Source organism: Pelophylax lessonae, assembly GCF_965119305.1.
Source record: "Pelophylax lessonae genome assembly, chromosome: 8".
Lineage (NCBI taxonomy): Eukaryota > Metazoa > Chordata > Amphibia > Anura > Ranidae > Pelophylax > Pelophylax lessonae.
This window is the reverse complement of record NC_138775.1, coordinates 67,200,586-67,226,899: the sequence shown is the minus strand read 5'-3', so window position 1 is coordinate 67,226,899 and position 26,314 is coordinate 67,200,586. Positions and strand designations below refer to the sequence as shown.

Below are 26,314 nucleotides of genomic sequence, written 5' to 3'. Positions count from 1 at the left end.
TAAAAGGTATTATAACTGCAGTGCTGAAATCAGCCTACCACAGCTGCTGCCATCAGAGGTATCCATATATGCTGTGCTCAAACGCTGTTTGTGTCAGAATATATAAAATCAATGTGGCAGCCGACGGGTACCTGCAAGAGAAACAGGTTAACAAAAGAATGAAAAACAAACAAAGTACAGTAAAAGTACAGTAAGAAGAGTAGAAGAACATAAAAAATGACTGACACGACAACTGTTTTTGGATTTTTTATTTTTTTTTTGGAACACTTTTTTTTTCTGTAAACTGCGATTTTCCAGCTTGGGTCTCTCAAAATGTCGATAGCCATCGAACATCTTTCGAGACCCTGTGTTTGTGTGCCCTACACTATGTCGTGCTGTACCCTACACTAATACTCTACTAGTGTATTAGTAATGGTAAAGCTTGAAACATTCCCCGATGCAGAGACCAGGTTGGTCAGGACATCTGGGACAATAATAGCGGGTGTCACGCCTATATCCGCGCCTGCTACAGACATGACATCTTCTTTGGGGGTGAGTTTGTGTAGGGGTACGCGGGAGGACATGTGGAAAATGTCTCTCATGCAGCCAGGTCACTGTATCTGGAAGGGGAAGTTGGGCAGGCATGCCTCCTGGGTACAGGTAGGCAAGGATGATCGCTTCCTGGAATTCTCGGAAGGATCCAGTTCTTCCTGACGCCCTGTATAGGACAAAGGCGTTCAGCATAGCCAATTGGAATAAATAAACAGACACTTTTTTGTACCAGCGTCTGGCTTTACGGGTAACTAAATACGGTGCCTAAAGCTGGTCGTTAAGGTCCACCGCTCCCATATTAAGGTTATATTCGTGGACACAGAGGGGTTTCTCCATAACGCCAGTTGCCGTAGGAATTTGGATCGTCGTGTCTGCGTGAAGGGAGGACAGAACATAAACATCCCATGTATCCTTCCACTTCACCGCAAGCAATTTGTCCGTTTTCAAGCAGGCTCTCTCCCCCCGACTAAGACGGGAATTTACAAGCTGTTGGGGGAAGCCCCGGCGATTAGGTCGCACGGTGCCACATGCGCCAATTCGTAATTCAAGAAGATGACTAAATAGTGGCACGCTTGTGTAGAAGTTGTCCACGTAAAAATGGTACCCCTTTCCGGATGAGTGACATCAAGTCCCAAACTATCTTGCCACTGCTCCCTATGTAGTCTGGGCAGTTGGGGGGCTCCACAGTGCTATCTTTTCCCTCATAGACTCGGAAACTAACTGTATAACCTGTGGCCCTGTCACAGAGCTTGTACAGCTTGATCCCGTACTTGGCACGCTTGCTGGGGAGGTACTGTTTCATAGCAAGGCGGCCAGTAAACTTAATCAGGGACTCGTCAACGCAGACAACTTGTTCAGGCGTAAACAAGGCTGCAAACCGCTGATTGAAGTGGTCTATGAGGGGCCAAATTTTGTGGAGCCGATCATATGCAGGGTCTCCCTGAGGACGACAGATTTCATTGTTGCTGAAATGCATAAATCGCAGAATTTGCTCGTATCTCGCCCTGGACATGGAGGCAGAGTACATGGGCATATGGTGAAGTGGGCTAGTGGACCAATATAGCTGCAATTCACTCTGTTTGGTTATGCCCATGTTGAGTGAAAGGCGCAGAAAGATTTTAAAATCGGGAACCGTTATATGTTTCCAGCCGAATGGTCTGGCAAAGGGGCGAATTTAGGTTGGCGGCGATAAATTGTTGTGCATATAAATTTGATTGATCCACAATAGATCCGAAAAGATCTTCCGTGAAGAACAGCTCAAAAAAGTTCAGGGACATAAAACCAGCTGTCTCCACGTGGATTCCAGGTTGGGCAGTGAATGGGGGAAGTACTGGCGCTGTAGAATCAGTGGGTTGCCAATTGGGATATGCCAGCGCATCAGGGAGGGCACTATGGGCTCTATGGGCCTGTCTTCGAATACGCAGTGGCTGCGGGCCACTACTCGTGCTAGCCACCGCACTAGCTTCAACTGCACTTATGGGACTCGCCACGTCACCAAGTGTTACTGCAGTGCTGGTTGTACTAGGTCCAGGGTGTACTAGGCCGCTGGTGCTTGCCAGGCCGCCAGAAGGATGAGTGGCACTAGTACCGACACTCTGCTCCATACGAGCACCCTGCGATTCCTGCATCTCAACAACTCCAGAATGGGGTCGGGTACACCTGGGTCTAACAGGGACCCATCCGTTGTCAGAGCTATCTGTCAGGGAGCCGCTGCTGTCATCAGGTTCATATACTGACCCTGATTCTGCCAGTGAGGCTTCCCCATCACTCTCATCTGACATGATGGGATCAGGCCTGACTCTGCTAACACAGCGGTTTTGTGTGTTGTGTTTTTTTGTAAGTGACAGTAATCTATTGATTACTACACTTGCCTGGGTGGGGTGGGCTGGGCGGAGGGGTTAAATGCAGGTGCTGGCAGGAATCAGTGTTGATCATGCAAACACCGCATTTTGGGAACCCTAAACTATGGGGACGCTAGTATAGTTCTGATCAGATCAGATATTGATCTGTTCAAACACTATACTAGTAATGGAAGTGTATGTGCATGTGTGTGTGTGTGTATGTGTAATCAAGGGGTTATTTCTAACTATGCGCCGGGGATCGGCGCTATTTTAGACTGACACTAACACTAGCTAATGTCACCTGTGTCACTAATAATAGTAATCAGAAAAAAAACTGTACACTATAAAAGTGACACTGTGACAGGGCAATGAAGGGGTTAACTAGGGGTGATCAGGGGGTTAAATCGTTATTGGGGGGTGGCGGGGCCCCTAAACCTCCTTTGGGACAGAAACTAACTCGCTAGCGCTAACTCAAGTCACAATTATACTAATACAAAATACAGTAAAACTATATTACGTGTGTATTAGTGTGCAATGTGACAGGGGGGAAGGGGTTAACTGAATGTGATCAGGGGGGGAACAGGGGGTTAAATCTTTATTGGGAGGGGGTGGCGGGTATCCTAAGGATAAAAGGAACGACCGCAAGCGCTAAACCTGGTCAAAAGTCACACTTACACGGGTATATAGAAAATGCTATATACTGTATACAGTGTGTGTTGTGACAGGGGGTGTAGGGGTGATCAGGGGGGGATCAAGGGGTTAAATCTTTATTGGGAGGGGGGTGGCGGGGACCCTAAACATCCTTGGGACAGAAACTAAGTCGCTAGTGCTAACTCAAGTCACAATTGGACTAATACAAAATACAGTATATTACGTTTGTATTAGTGTGCAATGTGACAGGGGGGAAGGGGTTAACTGGGGGTGATCAGGAGGGATCAGGGGGTTAAATCTTTATTGGGGGGGTTGGTATTTTAAGTGAAAAAGGGGGGGGGGGGCGCAAGCGCTACACCTAGTCACAAATCCCACTTATACAGGTATATAGGAAAATGCTATATACTGTATACAGTGTGTGTTGTGACAGGGGGTGTAGGGGTTAACTGGGGGAGCGATCAAGGGTTAAGTGTGCCTTTCTAAGTGTATGTGGGTGTGCTTGGTGCAGTACTCACAGTTTAGATGTGCTCTCCTCTCGATGAATCCAAAAAGGATCATGGGAGGGGAGAGCATGTCTTTTCTGAGCCTGTGTTTACATTACACAGGCTCAGAATAGAATCTGATTGGGCAGGACCGATCAACAGGTCCAGGCCAAAAATCATTGGCCTGGACCTGATGACTGATCGGTTCTAAACCAAATCAAGCCAATGTACTGTAACTATGCATATACCATACCTGTGAGATTCCCCTGGATGCCAGAAATCAGTGTAGTAGGCACCTCTAATGCAATGATCTCCACTAGCTCTTGGGTCTCATGGTGGCGCTGTTCAGAGAATGCTTATAATTTTTCTAAATACATTTAAAACATTTTCTTACTGGATGAGGTGGGGAGTGTGACACCACTGCATTCCCCTCCACTTCAACCAATCAGAGAATTCTTTGCATTCATTGTTGTCTGAATGGCAGCTGTTTTGAGGAAATTACCCACTAAATTTATAATGCAGCAGGACAGCCACTCGGCATAAAAACCCGGAAGCTGGTAGAGATCACAGGAGTAGCCATGTCTGCTACATTGATTTCCAGCTGGTATGGTATATGCATAGTTACATTGTTTGGCCCAAGTTTGGCTAACGTAACTATGCAGAAATAGCCATATCTGGAATTCTTTTTAAATACCAGTCAGATAATAGAGGATGGCTGTGGTGGTCAACTTACTAGAAATAAGGGATCCCCACAATGTGGCGGTTGGTGACAGCAAATAGTCACATATAATATTCAGTGACTGTAATGTCACAGAAAGCTGTCAAAGACTGTAGATGTGCAACAGGAGATGGTCAGAGACTATGGGCATGCTACAAGAGAAGATCAAAAACTGTGAACATATTACAGGAGATCCAGTCCAGTCGGATACCTCATTAACTAATTTACTAGCATACTATGCAATGCATTGTCAATATAGTAATGGTAATATTTGTACTTTCTGTTTTAGAAAAAAATATAAATTGTGAATTATCTCATCTCCTCCTTATCACCCCTGAGGAAGGGCATGGTCCCGAAACGTGTAGGGTGTTCAGGAGAATTTTGCATTGCACTGTATTTTCATTGGAAGGTTTAATACAACTGGCTGTGAGACGCATATTTTTAAACTAATGTTCTTTGTATTGTATATGTAATTATGAATTATATATTTTGTATACTTGAATAAACCATGATGTTTTTATATGAAACGGTGTTTGAGTTGCCGCTTTAAAGTCCCAACCCAAGGGGGATATTTTTTTGCTTTGTCATATATATAGGGATGTTGGCAACCGACACTAGGTTCTAACATATGTGGGAAATTTAGAAATTATTACAGGAGATGGTCAGAGACTATGGGAATGCGTCAAGAGAAGTTTAGAAACTGTGTACATATTACAGGAGATGGTCAGAGATTATGGGCATGCTACAAGAGAAGATCAGAAACTGTGCACATATTACAGGAGATGGTCAAAGACTACAAAAAAGAGAAGGGGGCATCATTATTTAACTATGTCTAGGGTTTAGATGATATAGGAGTTGTTGGAGACTAAGAACATGTTCAGGAGACTATCAGAGTCTGGGGACAGATTACATGAGACAACTGAAGTTCTGCCTGTGCATAATGTTCAGAATGATTGCCAGAGGTGCATAAAGGAGTTCAACATATGGCTTAGTAAATGGTGTCAAGAGCGAGGATTTGGCTTTGTTTCTCATGATAGCTCTACTTGGAATAGAAAGGAACTGTACAAAAAAGATGGTTTGCATCTTTCTCTCAAAGGAACAAATGTACTTAGTGAACAACTCCAAGAATTTGCGAAAGAGTATTTAAACTAGGAAGGGGGGGGGCTAAAGAGTGAAAATACAAGAGTCCAATTGCCCCCCGAAACAATGCCAGAACAGGTCAGAAGCACAGAGGTTAAGAAATGATAAGCTCAGAATCCTGTCTACAAATGCTCGCAGTTTAGGTAAAAAAATCAATGAACTTGGGTCAATAAGGGCATCTGAGAATGTAGATTTAGTGGCTGTTACGGAGACATGGTTTAATGAAAGAAATGACTGGGACATAACCATACCAGGGTACTCTTTATACAGAAGAGACAGAGAAGGCAAGAAAGGAGGAGGAGTGGCCCTGTATGTGAAAGATAGCATTAAATCTAACCTAATACAAGTTGGTGAGGCCAACATAGAGTCAGTTTGGGTTACGTTGCAGTTTGCTAATCATGCAGTAACTCGTTTAGGTGTGATATATAGACCACCTGGTCAAGTTAAAGAACTAGATGATCTACTAGTTGAAGAAATAGCTAAAATGACAATGAAAGGAAAAGTTATCATTATGGGAGATTTCAATCTTCCAGATATAAACTGGAAAACCAAAATAGCAAGTTCTACCAGGAGTACAGATATTCTAAATTCCCTACTGGGGTTGTCTCTGCAACAAGTGGTTGAGGAGCCAACCCGGAGGGAGGCCATTTTGGATTTGGTATTCACAAATGGGGATTCGGTATATGATGTCATTGTAGGCGAAACCTTGGGATCTAGTGATCACCAGTCAGTGTGGTTTAATATAAGAACTGTGAAAGAGTCACACCACACAAAAACAAAAGTTTTAGATTTTAGAAAAACCGACTTTTCAAAAATGAAATTAGTCATAAATGAGTCCTTATCAGACTGGAACGGATTACATGGAGTCCAGGAGAAATGGGACTACTTAAAAGGTGCATTATTGAAGGCAACAGAAAATTGCATTAGACTTGTCAGTAAAAGCAAAAAAGGAAGAGACCACTGTGGTACTCAGCAGAAGTGGCCCAAATCATTAAAAATAAAAAGCTAGCATTTTGTAATTATAAAAAAAAAACCAGAGCAATGAAAATAAGGAAATCTACAAGATTAGGCAGAAAGAGGCCAAGCAAGTTATAAGAACTTCTAAGCAGGCAGAAGAAAAATTAGCTCAGTCTATGAAAAAGGGGGATAAGACATGGGCCAGGAGGATGTATTTTTCTATAATATAACTAAACTAATACTATAAATAAAAACAAACACAAATTAATTTTTTGGCATAAATAAATGGCCGCGGCACTTTATTGGTTATAAATAAATTAAATAATTATTTATTCAAAATTCCATCAAATAATTTTCAATTCCAACAAAATTATAAAACATAAATCTGTATCGCTCAGTCCCAGAACTCGAGCGAAAATAAACATATTTAAAACCACCAAAGTCCCCCCTTAGATCCAAGGGTGACTCTACCACATAAAGTGCCAGCGACGGGTGGGGGGGAGGGGAGCTCGCCAGGCAGTCACTTCCTAACTGAGGGGGATTACCTCAGAGACCCCTTAATAAAGCCTTGGGTCAGAACCTTCTAGAGGGGCGCGCGCTGCTGTGCAGCCCGCCAAAACCATGCTCAACATTTAAAGGGACAGTGTCTTATAAATTAAATAAATTCTGACACAAAAATTCTTTTTTTTTTTTTAAACATCCCCTGTCCCATGTGCGAGGGCACCTATTACTTGTGCCCTCTTACCATGGGCCAGGAGGATGTATTTTTCTATAATATAACTAAACTAATACTATAAATAAAAACAAACACAAATTAATTTTTTGGCATAAATAAATGGCCGCGGCACTTTATTGGTTATAAATAAATTAAATAATTATTTATTCAAAATTCCATCAAATAATTTTCAATTCCAACAAAATTATAAAACATAAATCTGTATCGCTCAGTCCCAGAACTCGAGCGAAAATAAACATATTTAAAAAACCACCAAAGTCCCCCAAACGCCGGGACTAGTTGCAAACTTGTGCCGGCCCCCCCACCACCGCGGCCATTTCTATGCTATTTTGAAACCCTAAATTGAGTATATCTAGACCTATATCAGATAAATGGATTCCATCCTGCCTGTAAAGGCCAGGGAAACCACCTTCAAGGTCCACGTGTCGGAAAGCAAAACCACCAACCAATGGCATAAATTTTGCCATTGCATGATTTACTCTCCTCCTGGTCCTCTCCAAGGGCTTAAATTCCATTGAAGACAACCATTTCAAACGAGGAACAATTTCCGAAAACACCATTGTACAATTCGGAAAAATTAACTTGAAATTGTATAGATCCTTTTTAATCTTGAATAATAAATCTAATGACTTCAAAACTCCCACATCATTCCCTCCCAAGTGGAATATCAATACGGATGGGGCTGGCCAAACTTCTTTTAATCTATAAATCAAGTCACACAAATTAACCCAACTCAGACCTCTCACTCCTTTCCAAAATATATGCAAATGATCAATATCAAAAGACAAATTTTCAGTATAACACCGGTGTGCAGCTCTTTTTCGTGCCCAGTGAACAAACGAGTGTCCAATGATCCATACGGAAACTTTGACACCTATGGAATCAAACAGATAAATTAGGTCTGATATATAGATTAAAACTTTTCAATTCCCACCTTCCCAACTTTTTTATCATAGACTCATCTAAACCCATCCTGGCCGCTTCCGTGGCCGCTCCTATCCTAAACGAATGTGCGGTAATTCTAAGCTTATCCATACCTAAATACTTAAGACATTTTTTTAGAACAGCTGAAAACTGATATTTTGTGACTACTGAACCATCTATATGAATAAAGAAATTATTTGAAAAGGGGGGCCTGACCTCCAAATATCTGCTAAGAACCGCACAAGGACATATATACTGATCACCACAAGCTGCCAGCTCTAACCAATGGCCTTTTCTAAACTGATCAGTTTTTGATTGGCTAATGAAAATATTAACCTTCTCCTTACCCACAATGACTTCTTTAGCATTAAGGCCTGATTGGCCCACCCTATTGTCTGAGACCAATTCGGAAACACGAAGCGCAGCGAAAAAACAAAGCACAAAGGCTGCCGAAAAAAGTCTAGCCTCATATTCCGAAAAACAGACAGCAGGGGAGGCCAAGCATAATCTTCTAAGTAAATCAATTGATATAGGTCTGCGTGTGTCAGGGGTGAACATCCTCTTTCTATAACCTTTGAGGGCTTGTCTTATTGAGAAAAAACTCATAAACCCTACATAATTCTTCAATTTCAGAAAAAATGAAACCCCGGCTAGGATCTTGTTAATGTGGCTATATGATAGCTGCTGTTTCATCAATGTGCATAAAAAAGCTAGCATATCACCCTCCCTAGGCGGCTCAGATGGAATACCCATCTCATTACAGAATAACAACCATCTCTGATAAGCAGAACCATACTCCGACCAAGTGTGAGGTGCCACCGAGCACTTTATCGCATCAAAGACCAGATCTAAATCAAGGTCCACAGGTGATCTGGGCAATGACATCCCACCGGATCGGCATTCGGATGAAGTTCCCTGAAACGAGAGAACTGAAAACGGGATAGGGAATCAGCTATGCAATTTGACACTCCAGGAATATATTTGACCTTTAACCAGATGTTTAATTTCAAACATAAGAAAACAAGATAACGGAGAAGTTTTAGTACCAATGTAGATTTTGATGACAAAGCATTTATTGCATACAAAACTCCTCTGTTATCCGAGTGTACCAAAATTCTCCTGTCCCTGAAATTAGCACCCAAAAGTTCAAGGGCAACCAAAATCGGGAATAATTCTAATAAGACTATATTATTAGTAAATTTACTCTCAACCCATGACGTAGGCCAAGATCCGCAACACCAATGGGTGTCCCAGACGGCCCCAAACCCTAAAGACCCTGCTGAATCCGTAAATAACTGGAGGTCAGCAGCAAAAACCCAGTCCTTTTGAAAAAATGAACGACCATTATAGTCGTTTAAAAAACGCGACCAAACGCGCAGATCATCTTTTAACTCCGCCGTTAGCCGGATATGCGCCAAAGGAGACTTAAAGCCAGACATTGCTAGAGCCAAACGCCTCGAAAAAATTCTACCTACTGGCATGATACGCGAGGCGAATGCTAGCAGGCCTAGCAGAGACTGAAGCTCTTTTAAGAGAACTTTCTTTCGCCTCAAAAATTCACTAATTGTAGACTGCATCCTAGAGATTTTTTCCCTCGGGAGCTGACACTCGCCAATGGCTGTATTAATAGAGATACCCAGGAATTCAATCAAAGTGTTAGGTAAAACCGTTTTATCCTCAGCCAATGGTATCCCAAAATGTCTACAAATAAGGGAAAATAGCTTTAGCAGCAACAGGCAGATGTCAGAATCAGGGGGTCCCACAAAAAGGAAATCATCCAAGTAATGTAAGACCCCCTGACAACCCGATTCTCGAACCATCACCCACTGAAGAAAAGTCGCAAAGGATTCAAAATAGGCACAGGACAAGGAGCATCCCATCGGCAAGCAGCTTTCGAAAAAGAAATAGCCATCAAAATAAAAACCTAAGGAATTGAAGGCTTCCGGATCAATAGGTAATAATCTGAATGCCGATTGAACATCCGCCTTAGCTAATAATGCACTAGGGCCATATTGCTTAATCATATCAACCGCCTCATCAAACGTAGTATATGAAACTGATGATATAATAGGGTCTATATCGTCATTTAACGAATCACCTCTAGGAAAAGACAGGTGATGTATTACTCGGAAGGAGTTAGGCTCCTTTTTAGGAACCAAACCTAAAGGAGATATGCGAAAGTTCTTAAAAGGCGGGTCCAAGAATGGGCCTGCTACTCGCCCAGCCTCAATTTCCTTGCGAATCTTCTCCCTGGCTATATCTATAAATTGATCTGTTGACTTTAAATTTTTTTCAACCTTACAACCCAATCCTTTAAAAGATGGAAGCTTAAAACCTGATTGAAAACCATTAATTAATAATTGGGCCTTCTCCTTGTTTGGATATGCCTGCAGCCACGGGAGCATTTTTTCCAGCCTCACTGAAGTGCAGGCTTTTCTGAAAAATATCCCTGGATGACTGATTCTGCTGACTTGCCCTCTTAAAACATTTTATTGCTGGGTGATTGCCCGTACAAAATGAGCACTCATGTTTAAATTTGCACGCTGCTGCCCACTTACACTGCGTTTCATTATACGCATAACAAATTCCCTTCCTATAGGGGGATGCCATAGGGGCAGCACTTGACTGTTTTGTTGGCGTAAACTTTTGAGGAATAATTAAATTTAACCAAAGGCCTACGTCCTTCATGCCCCATTTCAGGCTGGGATAAACTGATAGTTTCTGTCGGAAGGACTCATCGTAATAAAACCATCCCAGACCACCAAAGTTCTTATACGCTTCCAGGATATGTTCCACATGCTGGAATAACCCACTACAATATTCTGGAAATTTTTCACCCAAAACCGACGAATAAATGCAAAAGGCTTGAAGCCAGTTATTGAATGACCTATAAACCGGACGCCTCCTATTTTCTTCTTGCCCGTCATCAGATTTTTTTTCATTCTTGAAAGCAAATTCCTTTGCTGACGGCAACAATGAAAGTAAATCGATAAATTCACCCTTCCAAATTTTCTCTTTGATCCCTGCTGTGAGGTGATAACCAAGCGGCGACATATCGCATGGCATCACTTCCTTCAGACACGTCTCAGGAACCGTGTGTGCCAAATGACTAACTCTGGTACCACCATCTGACACAGGTGTGACCGGAACACTACTTACCACAGTCGCCACTTGATTCATATTGCTGACTGGGGACCATACATTACCAGGACCTTGTATGCTGAAACTAGGAACATTAACAGCAGGAACAGGTGTAACATTCAACAAACTCGCAAATTTAGATAAAGATTCTAAAATAACATTTAAATTGTTCAATTGTGCCAACTCACCAACTCCTGTCGGCAGCGTAGCTGATTGGCTAACAGGAGGCACCATATGCTGTACTTCTGCACTGCTTGTATTCACCTGTGGACGTAAAGCCTGGCTAAGAAAAACCTCTTCAGCTGGTACCTGACTGGAACTATCTTCCCTAGGTTGCCTAGCAACCCTCTCCTCAGATGCTCTCTCAATTCTGCTTCTGTGAGGCCGGGTGTTATCCCGCCTTTCACCACTGGGTGGCGGTGATGGTGAAGCAAACCTTTTCCTCTTCGGGCCTCTTCGGCTCCTTCTCAGCCCTCCCGCAGCTTCTGACAGTCCCGCAGCTGTGCTGTCTGACTCCTGTCTCGAGGATGCTGGCCGCTCCGGAGGACGGCTCCGCTGACCCTGTCTAGTCCCTGCCTTCCCTGCTACTGGTGCCTGAGGTGAGGGGGATACACTCCTCACGGCCGTCTCCTCTGCCCGCACTGCCGCCGCAGATGCAGCCATTCCGCTCACCTCCTCCCTCAGCTGTTCAGGCTCAGCTCCGCTCACCATGAGACAGTTCCGCAGCCATTCTTCTCCCCCTTCTAAAGCTGCTCTTTCCAATACTTGCCGGACAAGGGTCTTCATTATGGCAGAAGAGCCAGCGAATGCCGCAACCGCCGCTGAGGAGAGGAGAGCTCGCCAGGCAGTCACTTCCTAACTGAGGGGGATTACCTCAGAGACCCCTTAATAAAGCCTTGGGTCAGAACCTTCTAGAGGGGCGCGCGCTGCTGTGCAGCCCGCCAAAACCATGCTCAACATTTAAAGGGACAGTGTCTTATAAATTAAATAAATTCTGACACAAAATTTTTTTTTTTTTTTTTAAACATCCCCTGTCCCATGTGCGAGGGCACCTATTACTTGTGCCCTCTTACCATTCTTCAGATATATAAATGAAAAAAGGAAATTAAAACAAGGAATAACTAAATTAAAAACAAAGGACGGAAGGTATGTAGAAGAGAATAAAGGGCTAGCCGACTGCCTTAATGAATACTTCTGTTTAGTTTTTACAGAAGAAAAAGAAGGAGAAGGGCCTCCACTTGAAAGGATGACTAATGAATCGTTTGATGCATGTGTCTTTACAGAGGAAGACGTTCTAAGATTGCTGTCTAAAGTGAAGACAAATAAGTCACAGGGTCCTGATGAGATACACCCAAAATTATTAAAAGAGCTTAGTGGTGAGCTGGCAAAACCATTAACAGATTTATTTAACCAATCATTAGTAACAGGAGTCGTCCCGGAAGATTGGAAATTGGCAAATGTCGTGCCCAATCACAAGAAAGGTAGTAGGGAGGAATCGAGCAACTATAGACCAGTGAGTCTGACATCAATAGTAGGCAAATTAATGGAAACCCTATTAAAGGATAGGATTGTGGAACATCTTACAAGATGAAAAACAACATGGGTTTACTTCAGGGAGATCATGTCAAACAAATCTTATAGATTTTTTTCACTGGGTGACTAAAATAATAGACGGTGGAGGTGCAGTAGACATTGCATATCTAGATTTTAGTAAGGCTTTTGACACTGTCCCACATAGAAGACTTATCAATAAACTGCAGTCATTGAGCATGGACTCCCATATTGTTGAGTGGATTAGGCAGTGGCTGAGTGACAGACAACAGAGGGTTGTAGTCAATGGAGAACATTCAGAACAAGGTCAAGTTACCAGTGGGGTACCTCAGGGATCTGTACTGGGACCAATTTTGTTTAATATCTTCATAAGTGATATTGCAAAAGGCCTCGATGGTAAGGTTTGTCTTTTTGCTGATGACACAAAGATATGTAACAGGGTTGATGTTCCTGGAGGGAAACGCCAAATGGAAAAGGATTTAGGAAAACTAGAAGAATGGTCAGAACTCTGGCAACTGAAATTTAATGTGGATAAGTGCAAGATAATGCACCTGGGGCGTAAAAACCCAAGGGCAGAATATAGAATATTTGACACAGTCCTGACCTCAGTATCTGAGGAAAGGGATTTAGGAGTAATTATTTCAGAAGACTTAAAGGTGGGAAGACAATGTAATAGAGCAGCACGAAATGCCAGCAGAATGCTTGGATGTATAGGGAGAGGTATAAGCAGTAGAAAGAGAGAAGTGCTTATGCCGCTGTACAGAACACTGGTGAGACCTCACTTGGAGTATTGTGCGCAGTACTGGAGGCCATATCTCCAGAAGGATATAGATACTCTAGAGAGAGTTCAGAGAAGAGCTACTAAACTAGTACATGGATTGCAGGAAAAAACTTACCAGGAAAGGTTAAACGACCTTAACATGTATAGCTTGGAAGAAAGAAGAGACAGAGGGGATATGATAGAAAATTTTAAATACATAAAGGGAATCAACTCGGTAAAGGAGGAGAGCATATTTAAAAGAAGAAAAACTACCACAAGAGGACACAGTTTTAAATTAGAGGGGCAAAGGTTTAAAAGTAATATGAGGAAGCATTACTTTACTGAGAGAGTAGTGGATGCATGGAATAACCTTCCTGCAGAAGTGGTAGCTGCAAATACAGTGAAGGAGTTTAAGCATGCATGGGATAGGCATAAGGCTATCCTTCATATAAGATAGGGCCAGGGACTATTCATATGATTCAGATATATTGGGCAGACTAGATGGGCCAAATGGTTCTTATCTGCCGACACATTCTATGTTTCTATGTTTCTAATTATTACAGCTGTTACAATGACATTTCAAATTTGTGCTCCCTATGGTACCCCTGTGTCACTTTAGATATTTCTCTCAGGAAGCTCCATTGTAAAAGATCAAAGGGAGAAATTACAAAAAAACAAACAAAAGGGGCAGACAGCTCAGAAAAAATAAGATATTGAAAGTCATCTAACTTATAAAATCCAAACTAAAGAACATTTTTTCTTCACTGGCTTGAGAAAGTCAGACCAAATACTGTCTGCAGGGTTGCCAAGATGGCTACACGATGAGGGCAATAATAAGCTAAAAATATCCTGCTTTATTTTCAGATGCCCAAACATACTGTAGATAGTGTGCCTTACCATTAATATTCAAAGTGCTACTAAATAATATTAACTTTAGTCCTTTATTCACATCCCTTGTTTATCATAAAGATAAAGCATGTAACTTCTGTATTTACTGTATTTTTACTTGTGATAGTTGTCAAGGTGGTCATAGGCAGTGCAGAGATCATGGAGCTGATTGGGAGTGTATGGGATGGCAGAGGCTATGCTGGTACCACTTAGCTCTGCTGCATACAGAGGCCAGAAGTTGTATGGTTATTATGATGTCAGGACTGTGTTCACTGTATTAGAATAAATGAGATAGTACCTGGGGCAGCAGATTATAGAGGTAGCATCCACCAACCAAATTTACAAATATTACATGATATTTTTTCCCTATTATTTTTCACTCTTCTATCCCCTTTTGTGCTATATTCAATAAGAGGACTGTAGAAGGAAAGGGGTGCAGAGGATGTATAGAGGAGATGGAAAGCTCTATATAGTTCAGGAAGCGTGAAGCCTCTAATTCTAGCAGTAGTTCATGCAAAAATAATAATTTGCAAAAAAAGGGGACATCATTATTTAACTATATTTAGGGTAGCTGAATGTCTAACTATAGCCTTGGAACCAGGCAAGAGATGCGAATAGGAGACAATAATTGATATTATTTGCCTAAGCTTATGTTAGAGCATCTGAAAATAAAATATATCATATTTAGCTTGGATACATTTCAGCTTTAGGAGGTGGTTGGTGCTAGTGGAGGAAATATACAGCATTATTAGTGGTAGCATGATATCGTGTAGTCCACCAAGGACACTGGATGAATTCCTTCCTGGTCCAAAAGAGGGTACTTTTATGTGTAAGGAGCATAGCAGGCTGTTGTATGCTAGAAAAATAATTAACAAGTTGAATTGTCTACTATAATTCACATTATGTATCTTCCATTACAGAGACTGGTTGAAGCAGCAGAGGAGGCACATTTGAAGCATGAATTTGATGCCGAACTACAGGTAAGTCACTTTATGACTTTATTTATGTTACAAAAAACGGTATCATTATTTGAAGGGGAGGTTCTAGAAAAAGGTTCTAGAAAAAAAAAAAAAAGGTATTGTACTGGGATGGTGAGAGATAGCAGAATCTAGTGTTTGAGAAAGCTGAAAGAGCCTATGCAGCTAGTAAGTTTTTTTTTACTCCCCAAGCTGTAAGCGGATTGAGTTCTATGGGTGATTACTTTGATTACTTTGATTTCACCTTTCATACCTTTATCATTTTTTTTTTTTTATTTTACCATTACAGTAATATATCAGCATGCATGGAACTATAGCCATGGGCCTTATCTGTAAAATGTATTTCACATTTAAGCATGTGCTTTGCTTATTCAAGTTTTTTTTATTTCAATCACTCCTACTAGGCATTTAATTGCCTTTTCTTTGCACCTCCACCCTTCTGTTCAGTGTCAGAAGCTGAATGAGATAGCCAGTACTTGTGAGCAGGGATGAGCTTGGGTGTGTTCGAGTTCCCACGTGCCCGATCCCACCAGGAAGCCGACACTACACTCCACTAATCACAGGCAGTGAGACATTTCCTGATCCATAGCTGCACAGATTGGGAAATGTCTCACTGCCTGTGATTAGTGGAGTGCAGTGTCGACCTCCTGGCGGGATCGGGCACGTGGGAACTCCAACACGCCCAAGCTTGTTTCTATTTGTGAGTAGGGAGGAGCATGTGACTCACTCCACATGAGTGGAGTTGGGTCAATCAGCACTGTTAAGCTAGCCATAGATGGATCGAAAATTGTCTGTTGCCTGCTGAACCTGGCTAATTTTGATCCATCTATTGCTGTTCCTGCTCAACAGGAGTCAATCTAGTGATCGACTTCTCTCAAACAGTTCTATTATAAAAAATGTAATTCAATCAGCGACTGCAACCAATAAGCTGCAGAGTTAATCAGTATATTTTGACAGGGGGGGAGTCCCCACTGTCAGAATACAATAACACAACAGGAAGGATTCCTCCATCCACCCTGCTTGTGTGGAACTAGTCAGGTTTTTTTCTATCAGCGCACCGGCTGATTGAAAAACATACGATCCACAGTGAATCCATAACCCTTGTGTAAGATATGCCTTCAGGAATTTTCTTTGTTTCTGATGGCTGCCTTAGCACTTAGTATAGACACTATAGTTGAACAGGTAGGTGGCCATTAGCAGAGTCAGAAATTTGAAAGCCCCAGGAACAAAATACAATTTTGTCAGAGAGGTAAACAGTAAAGGCTTTTCTGGTGAGGATAATAACTAAAATACTTGGGGTGGATTTACTAAAAGCAAATGGACTGTGCACTTTGAAAATGCAGTTGCACTCATTTTCCTTAGTAACTGTAAATGTGGTAAAGCTTCACTTTTAAAAAAAATACCCAATCAGGCAATCAGGTTCAGGGATAAGAAAAAAATGCATTTTTGCCAGCACATGATTGGATGATGGAAAACAGCAGAACTTTACCACATTTACTAGGCTCTGGGGAAAATGAGTGCAATTGCACTTGTATAGTGCACAGTCTATATGCCTTTATTAAATCCACCCCACATCAGAATGTCTTTAGGCAGTCTTTCAGTTTTAAACGTTAATGGCCTTGAGGTGGCAGAGCAGGATAAAGCCAAATAAAGCAAAAAAAAAATAATAAATAGTCAACACAAACTGTAGGTTTAGCCTGTATTCTCTAACTTTGGTGCCTTAGGCATATGCAAAAATGATAAACATGGCCTTGGTATTGACTAAGCCTGGATACACAACACTTATGTTGTATTTAGCACTTGCTAATTGCACTTGAGTTAATATGCATTTTGTTAACTTGTTGTGACTTTTTTTGTTTGGTGTACAACTGGAGCCCAATGCTATTTTTTTTTCTTAGTTCACATTGCTCTGTGTTTTAATGTTGCATGTTCCCTTTTCACCCAGTGCAATATATTGATATTGGGCCTAGTGAATCATTAATTTTTAGCTTATCATTGCTTTGGGCCTATGTTAATTAATACAGGTACTTACTATATATATATATATATATCACAGTCAATTTACACAGTGTTTTACACATATATTGTACATTTACATCAGTCTCTGCCCTTTAGGAGCTTACCTAACTCACATTCCTGCATGCACATGCTAGGGTCAATTTAGACAGGTGCTAATTAACCTATCAGCATTTCTTTGGAGTGTGGGAGTTAACCCACACAGGAACAGGAAGAACATGCAAACTCCGTGCAGGTAGTGCCATGGTTGGGATTTGAACCAATTACTCTAATGCTGCTAGGCAGTAGTGCTAACTACTTAGCCACAGTGCTGCCCACAGCAATGCAGTCCAACACATGTGGTGGTAATAGGCCCTGACTAGGGAGTTTGCTAGCAAAGTAATGACTAAGCTTATTGACAGGCAAAATAAAAGAGGAGCCTAGCGAGGTTGTATGTACTATTTCGAACAATAAAGTTTATTGAACTCCGACATGTCCTGATTGATATTGTGACAAGCTAATGCAGTTAGAGTATGCCCACTGTGATAAGCTATAAGATAACAGATTGACAATCACTTTTCCTTGTCAATGTTCTCGCTGCTGTAAAGTGACAGGTTGAACTTGGCTAAGTGGTAGCTCTTTGTCTTGGCGCTTGGTGATCTGTATGGGAGCTGCATGCCACTTTCCCCCCCAAGCTGTTAGCATTTAATTTTTCTCCATCCCATAGAGTTAATTCACTCTGAGCTCATTTTCTTCCTTTTGTTTTTCTGCCGTTTAAAAATTCTCTAATGCTCTGCCCGAAGGCTCTTTTTCCTGATGAACTTGTAGAAAACTATTATTATAAGTCAGTGTTTATCTTCAGACAGTTCACATGTGCTTTGCTTAAACACTTATCCCTTTCTGCTTTCGACCCAGTAAAATTTTGTGCCATTTACATATATTTATTATCAGTCATTTCCGCAGGAGACTGTTTTCTAATCTTTACAGCTAACTAAATGGCAATTTTACAAGAATAGGGAAAAGAAACTATTAGTCGAATGTGTGAACATGTTTTGAATATTTCACAGATTGAGAAAAGCTTTGTAAATTGTAATTATTTTTGAGCTTTGGCATGCACAATTTAGACCTTGGATCCTGTTTTATGCTGGATTGCATACAGTGTTATGCCAAATCTCCTTTTACAGACTTATAAAAAATGCAACTAGATTTTTAAGGTTGTCCCTGGCTAAGACTAAAGCCCCTTAATCATGTGATTCTGTGCTGTACAACGTATCCGCCATGCTCTAATGTGAGTGGAAATTGTTGCAGTAAGCTCATAGTTATGGCTAGAACCCTGGGACGCTTTCAAAGGATTAATATTCACAACCATTTCAAAGAAAAGGATACTTAGAACTAAATGGATTTAATTAACCAGATGTGGGCTACCTGGTACAGTGGATATGTATCTTTTTCTCCTTGGCTATAACGGAGAAGGGGTCCAATTGACTAAAAGGAAATTGGTTCTCCATTAGGCTCTACTGAGAAAGGTCTGTGCATGTGCAGACCATTTGATAGTTAAGTTAGGCTTGGCAGGACGAGGTCACTCATAGACCTAGAGTTTGTGGCTGGCAAATTTATTTTGCAAAATTAACTTTTTATGTCATCATTTTTTTTTTTTTAACCACTTTACCACCGGAGGGTTTTGCTGTCTTACGTCCGGGCCACTTTTTGCGATTTGGCATTGTGCGAATTTAACTGACAATTGCGCGGTCATGCGATGCCGTACCCAAACGAAATTTATGTTCTTTTTTTCCCACAAACAGAGCTTTCTTTTGGTGGTATTTGATCACCTGTGCGATTTTTACTTTTTGCGCTATAAACAAAAAAATAGCGACAATTTTGAAAAAATAATATTTTTCACATTTTTTTATATGAAATCCCCCCCCCCCCCCAAAAATGTAAAAATCAAAATTTTTTATCATTTTAGGCCAATTTGTTTTCTGCTACATATTTTTGGTAAAAAAAAATCGCAATAAGCATATTTTGATTGGTTTGCGCAAAAGTTATTGCGTTTACTAACTAAGGGAAATATTTCTGACGTTTTGTGTTTTTTTTTTAACGAGTAATGGCGGCGATCTGCAATTTTTTTTGTGGGACTGCGACATTGCGGCAGACAGATCGGACCCTTGACTGACATTTTTGACACTTTTGGGGTTACCGGTGACATTTCTACAGTAATCAGTGCTATAAATATGCAATGTTACTGTAAAAATGACACTGGCAGGGAAGGGGTTAATTTTATTGGAGAGGGAGGGGTTAATGTATGCCTGGTGCTTACTGACGTGTGTGGGGGGAGGTGACTGAGTGACACAGGGACAGATCTCAGGTTCAGCTATGCTGAACCCTGCAATCTGACCCCGCCTGTCACTTCGGAGATCCGCCCGCTCTGTTTACACGAGCTGGCGGATCTCCAGACTCGATTCCCCGATGATCAGGGAAGAGCAGCGGCGATCGCCGCTGCTCCTTCCCTGGCCCGACTCCCGCTGTGACTGAAAACAGCGGGAGCGAGCCTCCGGCTGCGCGCGCGCCGCCGGGAAGGGGGAGTCTCTGCCGACGTAGGTCTACGTCGTCAGACCTACAAGAGCCACTTTGCCGCAGTAGAGCTCTAGTGAGCAGCGGCAAAGTGGTTAATGTTCATGAAATTTCCTTTGTTAAAGCATATGTAAACCTAAAACCAAAAATTGTATTTATTGCAGCTTATCAGTTCTTAGGTGAGATGGCTTCATTTGTTTTCTTTTTCCTTCAGGCTTTTTTACTCCTTTATTTATACCTGGTGATCCTGCTAGTAGCACATTTCTTGTCCTAGAGTAACATTGCTTTCCTCCTGCACTGTATCTATGGTGGAGTAGCGTTGTCACTCTGGGCTGCTCACCTGATTTTGATGCAAACACCTCCCTTCTCCTCATCTTTTTTACATAGGGAAGAGGGGTTGTATAGTTCAAAGAAGATAGCTGGGAAAATTGATAACATTGAGAATTTAGTTTAGTACACAGGAAGTTACAAGGACATTGGATTTCAGGATCAATAGATATCACTCTGTTTGAGCCAGAAAAAAACGGAAACCTATGTGGCCACCACTTCTGGTAAGCTGCGGTATAATACATTTTGTTCTTTGGTTTAGATGCTTTATCTTCTGCCCAAGTTATATACTCAATATTTGCATACAGCCTTTTGCAATGTTCTCTGTTCTCTGCTTTCAGAGCCTCCTTAAAAATCAGTGCTCTTGTTTTTTCCACTTGTCTGACCTATTTGTTAGTTTGTAGTGGGAATTGTTCTGTTCCCCGGAGCGTTATAAGCTGCAATATCTTTGCATAGCCTTTTGTTGTTTATTGTTACTACGGTCCATTAACACTGATCAATTGGTAATCTTCATCTCAGCGACCCCTCTGCAACCTTGTGTGAGATTGTTGTTCTTCATCAAAAATCTCATAGAGCCCTTGGCTTCAAGTAAAGTAATGATGGCAATGATTTGGTACTACAGCCCCATTTAGGATGGATCAATGTTGCCATCTGTAAGGAATTGGTAAAGGTCTGTGCGCATTTCTCAGTTGTTCATGTTAAACAATAGCTTTTTTAGTTGTAAAATCCCTCTGAGATTAGTTGATCCTCGTAACCGATACCAGAAGTGTACTAAAAAAAATGCTGTTTCATAAAAATATAAATGTAACAAAAAGGTATATAGTCTGTAAAACATCTTCTGAATATGATTTTTGTAATGATCCATGATGATAATACATTTCCTAACCGTATAAAAGAAAAATAGGCAATGGTGAAATCCAAATTTGAACTGATGTAAATATTCAAGGTAATATTTTTATAAACGTATAAATCTTATGTATAACTGCTTTTATAAATGTATAAATCCTATGTGTAACTAGTACCTACAATCCTTCTTAAAGCAACCCTGTCATTGAAAAAAATAAAATAAAAACAAGCAAAAAGCTCCTAGAAAGGAATAGAGTGTTTCCACTTTTTTAAAGCACTATTATTATTAGAAATGTAAAGTCAAAAATGGCAAATGTCATTGATTTCTACAGAAGTTTTCTGATTGTTTTAGGATTTCTATATTTTCTGATAGTTTATATAACTAGGAAACAATGTAAATGCAGATAACCTACTATAAAATAAATGTTTGAACTGCTACTTGGTTTTTAAAGATGGAAGCTCCAGAGCCATCATCTTTGTCCTCCCTTGACAACTTAAAGTGGAACTAAACCTACCAATTTAAAGTGAAATAAAAGGTAAAAATGCTTACTTTAGATTCAGTGGTCTAATGTCCACAAAGTCACTCACTTTTGCCAGCATCTTCTCTCTGGCTTCTTCTGGCTGCCAGTCTTCAGCCATTTTGATTGGTAAGTGTGGGATGGCATCGCTCCTACGCATGTGCAGGAGTGCAGTCATCCCGGCACACAGAATGTAAACTGAGCTGTGCATGAGCAGCTCTGTGTACATTCTACAGGCTATTGTGAAATCTTCAGCAATAAAGTCAATGCATGTTTACAATTGTTTTATTTTTAAACTTTAGTTATAATTTAATGAGACACTGACCCATTATGAAGTGAAGTCATTCCTAAAGGAAAGAGTCATCAATAGATTTAGGCAAGGAGGGGACAAGAGCTTGGAAAAACAGTTGACAATGACTTTGTTTTTCAGTTCCCCCATAGCTGGAAGTATTGGGGTTACTTGATCAGATCAGTGGCTACAGGTTCCATACTCACCGTTACACTTTGACATGATGGCATGACTCAGAAGTCTTTTGCACCGAATCACCTCTTTAGTTAGATAATCCTCCCAGTGAGGAGAAAGGTACAATAAAAATCTATTGTTGGTTCAAGCAAGGGGCTGCCAACTGTGTAGATGGCAGCCCCTTGCTTGGACTACCAGTAGATTGTCACTGTACCTTTCTCCTCGTTGCGTTGGTCCACTTCTGAGTCTTCTGCCCAACCGTTAAGAATATTTTGCAACCTCAGCTGCCCACCACAGTTTCCCATCGACCATTTCTACTACACTGGGAACATACAGTCAGGTCCATAAATATTGGGACATCGACACAATTCTAATCTTTTTGGCTCTATACACCACCACAATGTATTTAAATTGAAACAAACAAGATGTGCTTTAACTGCGGACTTTCAGCTTTCATTTGAGGGTATTTACATCAAAATCAGGTGAAAGGTGTAGGAATTACAACAGTTTGTATATGTGCCTTCCACTTTTTAAGGGACCAAAAGTAATGGGACAATTGTCTGCTCAGCTGTTCCATGGCAAGGTGTGTGTTATTCCCTCATTATCCCATTTACGAGGAACAGAAAATAGGTCCAGATTTAATTTCAAGTGTGCTAATTGCATTTGAAATCTGTTGCTGTCAACTCTCAATGTGAGATCCAAAGAGCTGTCACTATCAGTGAAGCAAGCCAAAACAACCCCATCAGAGGGACAGCAAAAACATTAGGTGTGGCCAAATAAACTTGTTGCAACATCCTTAAAAAAAAAGAATGCACCGGTGAGCTCAGCAACACCAAAACACCTGGAAGACCACGGAAAACAACTGTGGTGGATGAGCGAATAATTCTTTCCCTGGTGAAGAAAACACCCTTCACAACAGTTGGCCAGATCAAGAACACTCTCCAGGAGGTAGGTGTATGTGTGTCAAAGTCAACAATTAAGAGAAGACTTCACCAGAGTGAATACAAAGTGTTCACCACAAGATGTAAACCATTGGTGAGCCTAAAAAACAGGAAGGCCAGATTAGAGTTTGCCAAACAACATCTAAAAAAGCCTTCACAGTTCTGGAACAACATCCTATGGACAGATGAGACCAAGATCAACTTGTACCAGAGTGATGGGAAGAGAAGAGTATGGAGAAGGAAAGAAACTGCTCATGATCCAAAGAAAACCACCTCATCAGTGAAGCATGGTCGTGGTAGTGTCATGGCGTGGGCATGTATGGCTGCCAATGGAACTGGTTCTCTTGTATTTATTGATGATGTGACTGCTGACAAATGCAGCAGGATGAATTCTGAAGTGTTTCAGGCAATATTATCTGCTCATATTCAGCCAAATGCTTCAGAACTCATTGGACGGCGCTTCACAGTGCAGATGGACAATGATCCGAAGTATACTGCGAAAGCAACCAAAGAGTTTTTTAAGGTAAAAAAGTGGAATGTCAGTCACCTGACCTGATACCGATTGAGCATGCATTTCACTTGCTGAAGACAAAACTGAAGGGAAAATGCCCTAAGAACAAGCAGGAACAGAAGACAGTTGAAGTAGATACCTGGCAAAGCATCACCAGGGATGAAACCCAGCGTCTGGTGATGTCTATGCATTCCAGACTTCAGGCTGTAATTGACTGCAAAGGATTTGCAACCAAGTATTAAAAAGTGAAAGTTTGATTTATGATTGTTAATCTGTCCCATTACTTTTGGTCCCTTAAAAAGTGTGAGGCACATATACAAACTGTTGTTATTCCTACACCGTTCATCTGATTTGGATGTAAATACCCTCAAATTAAAGCTGAAAGTCTGCAGTTGAAGCACAACTTATTTGTTTCATTGTGGTGGTGTATAGCGCCAAAAAGATTAGAATTGTGTCGATGTCCCAATATTTATGGACCTGACTGTACACAACTCAACCCCCAGCACATATTACAAGGGTGAGAGTTGATCCATTATTAACCACTTACCGACCAGCCACCATTGTTTTACTGCGGCAGGTCGGCTCTTTTATGCAAAACAACGTACTTGTATGTTGCTTTGTGTAATAAACAGTAGGAGCGCGTGCGCCGATTGGCCAGAGGGGGAGCCAATTTAGCAGGTCCGGTGGACGTGATGTCCGTCGGCCACCCACGATCAATCCCCATGGAGACAGAATGGCGGTCTGCCTATGTAAACAAGGCAGACCGCTGTTCTGTCACAGATGAACACAGGGATCCTGTGTTCCTCCTATTTAGGAACACAGGTCTCTGTGTTCATCTATTGAGTACATTTCCCACACAGTTAGAAAGCACTCCCTAGGAGCACACTTAACCCTTTGATCACCCCTAGTGTTAACCCTGTTCCTTGCCAGTGTCATTTAGAAAATATAGAGGGTTTGGGACTTTGCATGAGAGACATGACCATGACAAGGTTGGACATGGTCATGTCTCTCATGCAAAGTCCCAAACCCTCTATATTTTCTAAATGAATTTAGGGATGGAGTCGCACGGTCAATCCCACCATGCGTCTCATTTAAAGTCCCGTCCTCTCCCCCCTTTTCCACTTGCCAGTGTCATTAGTACACTAACAGTGCATATTTTTAGCACTGATTACTGTAGTAATGTCACTGGTCCCCTCAAAAGTGTCAGTTAGGTGTCAAATCTGTCCACCCCAATGTCGCAGTCCTGCTAAAAATTGCTGATTGTCACCATTACTAGTAAAAAAAAAATATAATAAATAAAAATTACAAAAATCTATCCCCTAGTTTGTAGACGCAAAAACTTTTGTGCAAATCAATCACTATACACTTATTTTTTTTTTTTTTATCAAAATATTGGCCTAAACTGATGAAAAACATTGATTTTTTAATTTTTTTTATTGGATATGTTTTATAGCAGAAAGTAAAAAATATATATATATATATACCTATATATATATATATATATATATATATATATATATATATATATATATTTAGAATTGTCACTCTTTTTTTGTTTATAGAGCAAAAGATAAAAACCGCAGAGGTCATCAAATACCACCAAAAGAAAGCTCTATTTGTGTGAAGAAAAAAAAAAAAAGGACATAAATTTTATTTGGCTACAGTGTCGCGACTGCGCAATTGTCAGTTAAAATAACACAGTGCCGTATCACAAAAAATGGTCATTAAGGGGTATACCCTTCTGTTCCTTAAGTGGTTAAAAACGTTAAATCATAAAAACTAATTCATTTTATACACCTCATTGGTATATTAAATTTTGTTTGATTAGAAAAGTTTTGAGTTTTTTATTCTATTTTGCACAGAGGTTTCAGGTCTGTTTGTTTGCTGGGCAGAGTGTTGAAGAAATTTTGTGATTACCTCTGTTAGATCAGCTTTTTCTAACTGAGCCATTACAGAGCACTCAAGTAAAGATGTCTAGAGGCAGATATCTGACAGCAAGTCTGGTCTAAAATTGGTCGTTCTGAGTATTTCAGCACTCCATTATCTCAAGTATAGACAGGCTAGCTAGCTGACAAAATTGTCACCTGATTGCAAACTCTCCATATAGATGTGAGAAGTGTGAATCTATGGTTAGCCACCACAAGCCAGTATCAATTTTAGCTTCACATTTGTTTGAAGTGTCACACTTCTCAGAACATTTTCTAAATGTATTTGCTGGTTTAAAAATGCCTTTGAAGTTGTAATATGAAAGAACATTTCAATTTTTTTAAAGTATTTTTAATTAAAGGAAACCCCTGGCTTAATTAAAGCAGGATGTTTTAACATTTTACATAAACACTATTGCCACTTAGGGTAGGATAATCTGGTCGAACAGTAAAACTATAATTATAATCCATGGAATCATCTTTAAAAGCAAACCTTTACTGAGAAGAAAAATATGGCCTGTCTTTGCAAACTTCCCCCTTTAAAAAAGGTTGTGTTTGGCTGTCATGCTTATTTCAAGTATAGGTAAATGAGAAGTTGGAAAATACGCTCCCAGATAACGGTGTACTGGGCGTATGGGTAAGGTAATAAGTGCCACATCCTAAATTGTGTCAAAAATTGCAAAAAAAGGAAACATGGACTTTGCAGGCACTGGGTATCATAAAATCACATACTTTATTTTACAATGCATTAACCACTTGCTGACTGCCGCACGACTATTTACATCGGCAGTCAGCCCCTAGCCTGTGAGGGTCTAGGGAGCGAGCGCGCGCCCCGGATCCCGCACGGTCACGGACCCCCCCGCGCGTGTGACCGGCGGACTTGATGTCCGCTGGTCACTCGGCGATCGTCGGTGCAGAGG

At 41.0% G+C, this 26,314-nt stretch overlaps 1 protein-coding gene across 4 annotated transcripts in view; it reads left to right on the top strand.

Annotated features, from left to right (window-relative positions):
- The window catches only part of CACNA2D3 (calcium voltage-gated channel auxiliary subunit alpha2delta 3), a 1,429,924-nt gene that overhangs the window by 505,561 nt on the left and 898,049 nt on the right, over window positions 1-26,314 (top strand). For all 4 annotated transcript variants that reach the window (XM_082265096.1, XM_082265095.1, XM_082265094.1 and 1 more), the window contains one exon: window positions 15,241-15,300. In XM_082265096.1, coding sequence (XP_082121222.1) covers window positions 15,241-15,300 — 60 coding nt within the window. The remainder of the gene's footprint in view (window positions 1-15,240; window positions 15,301-26,314) is intronic.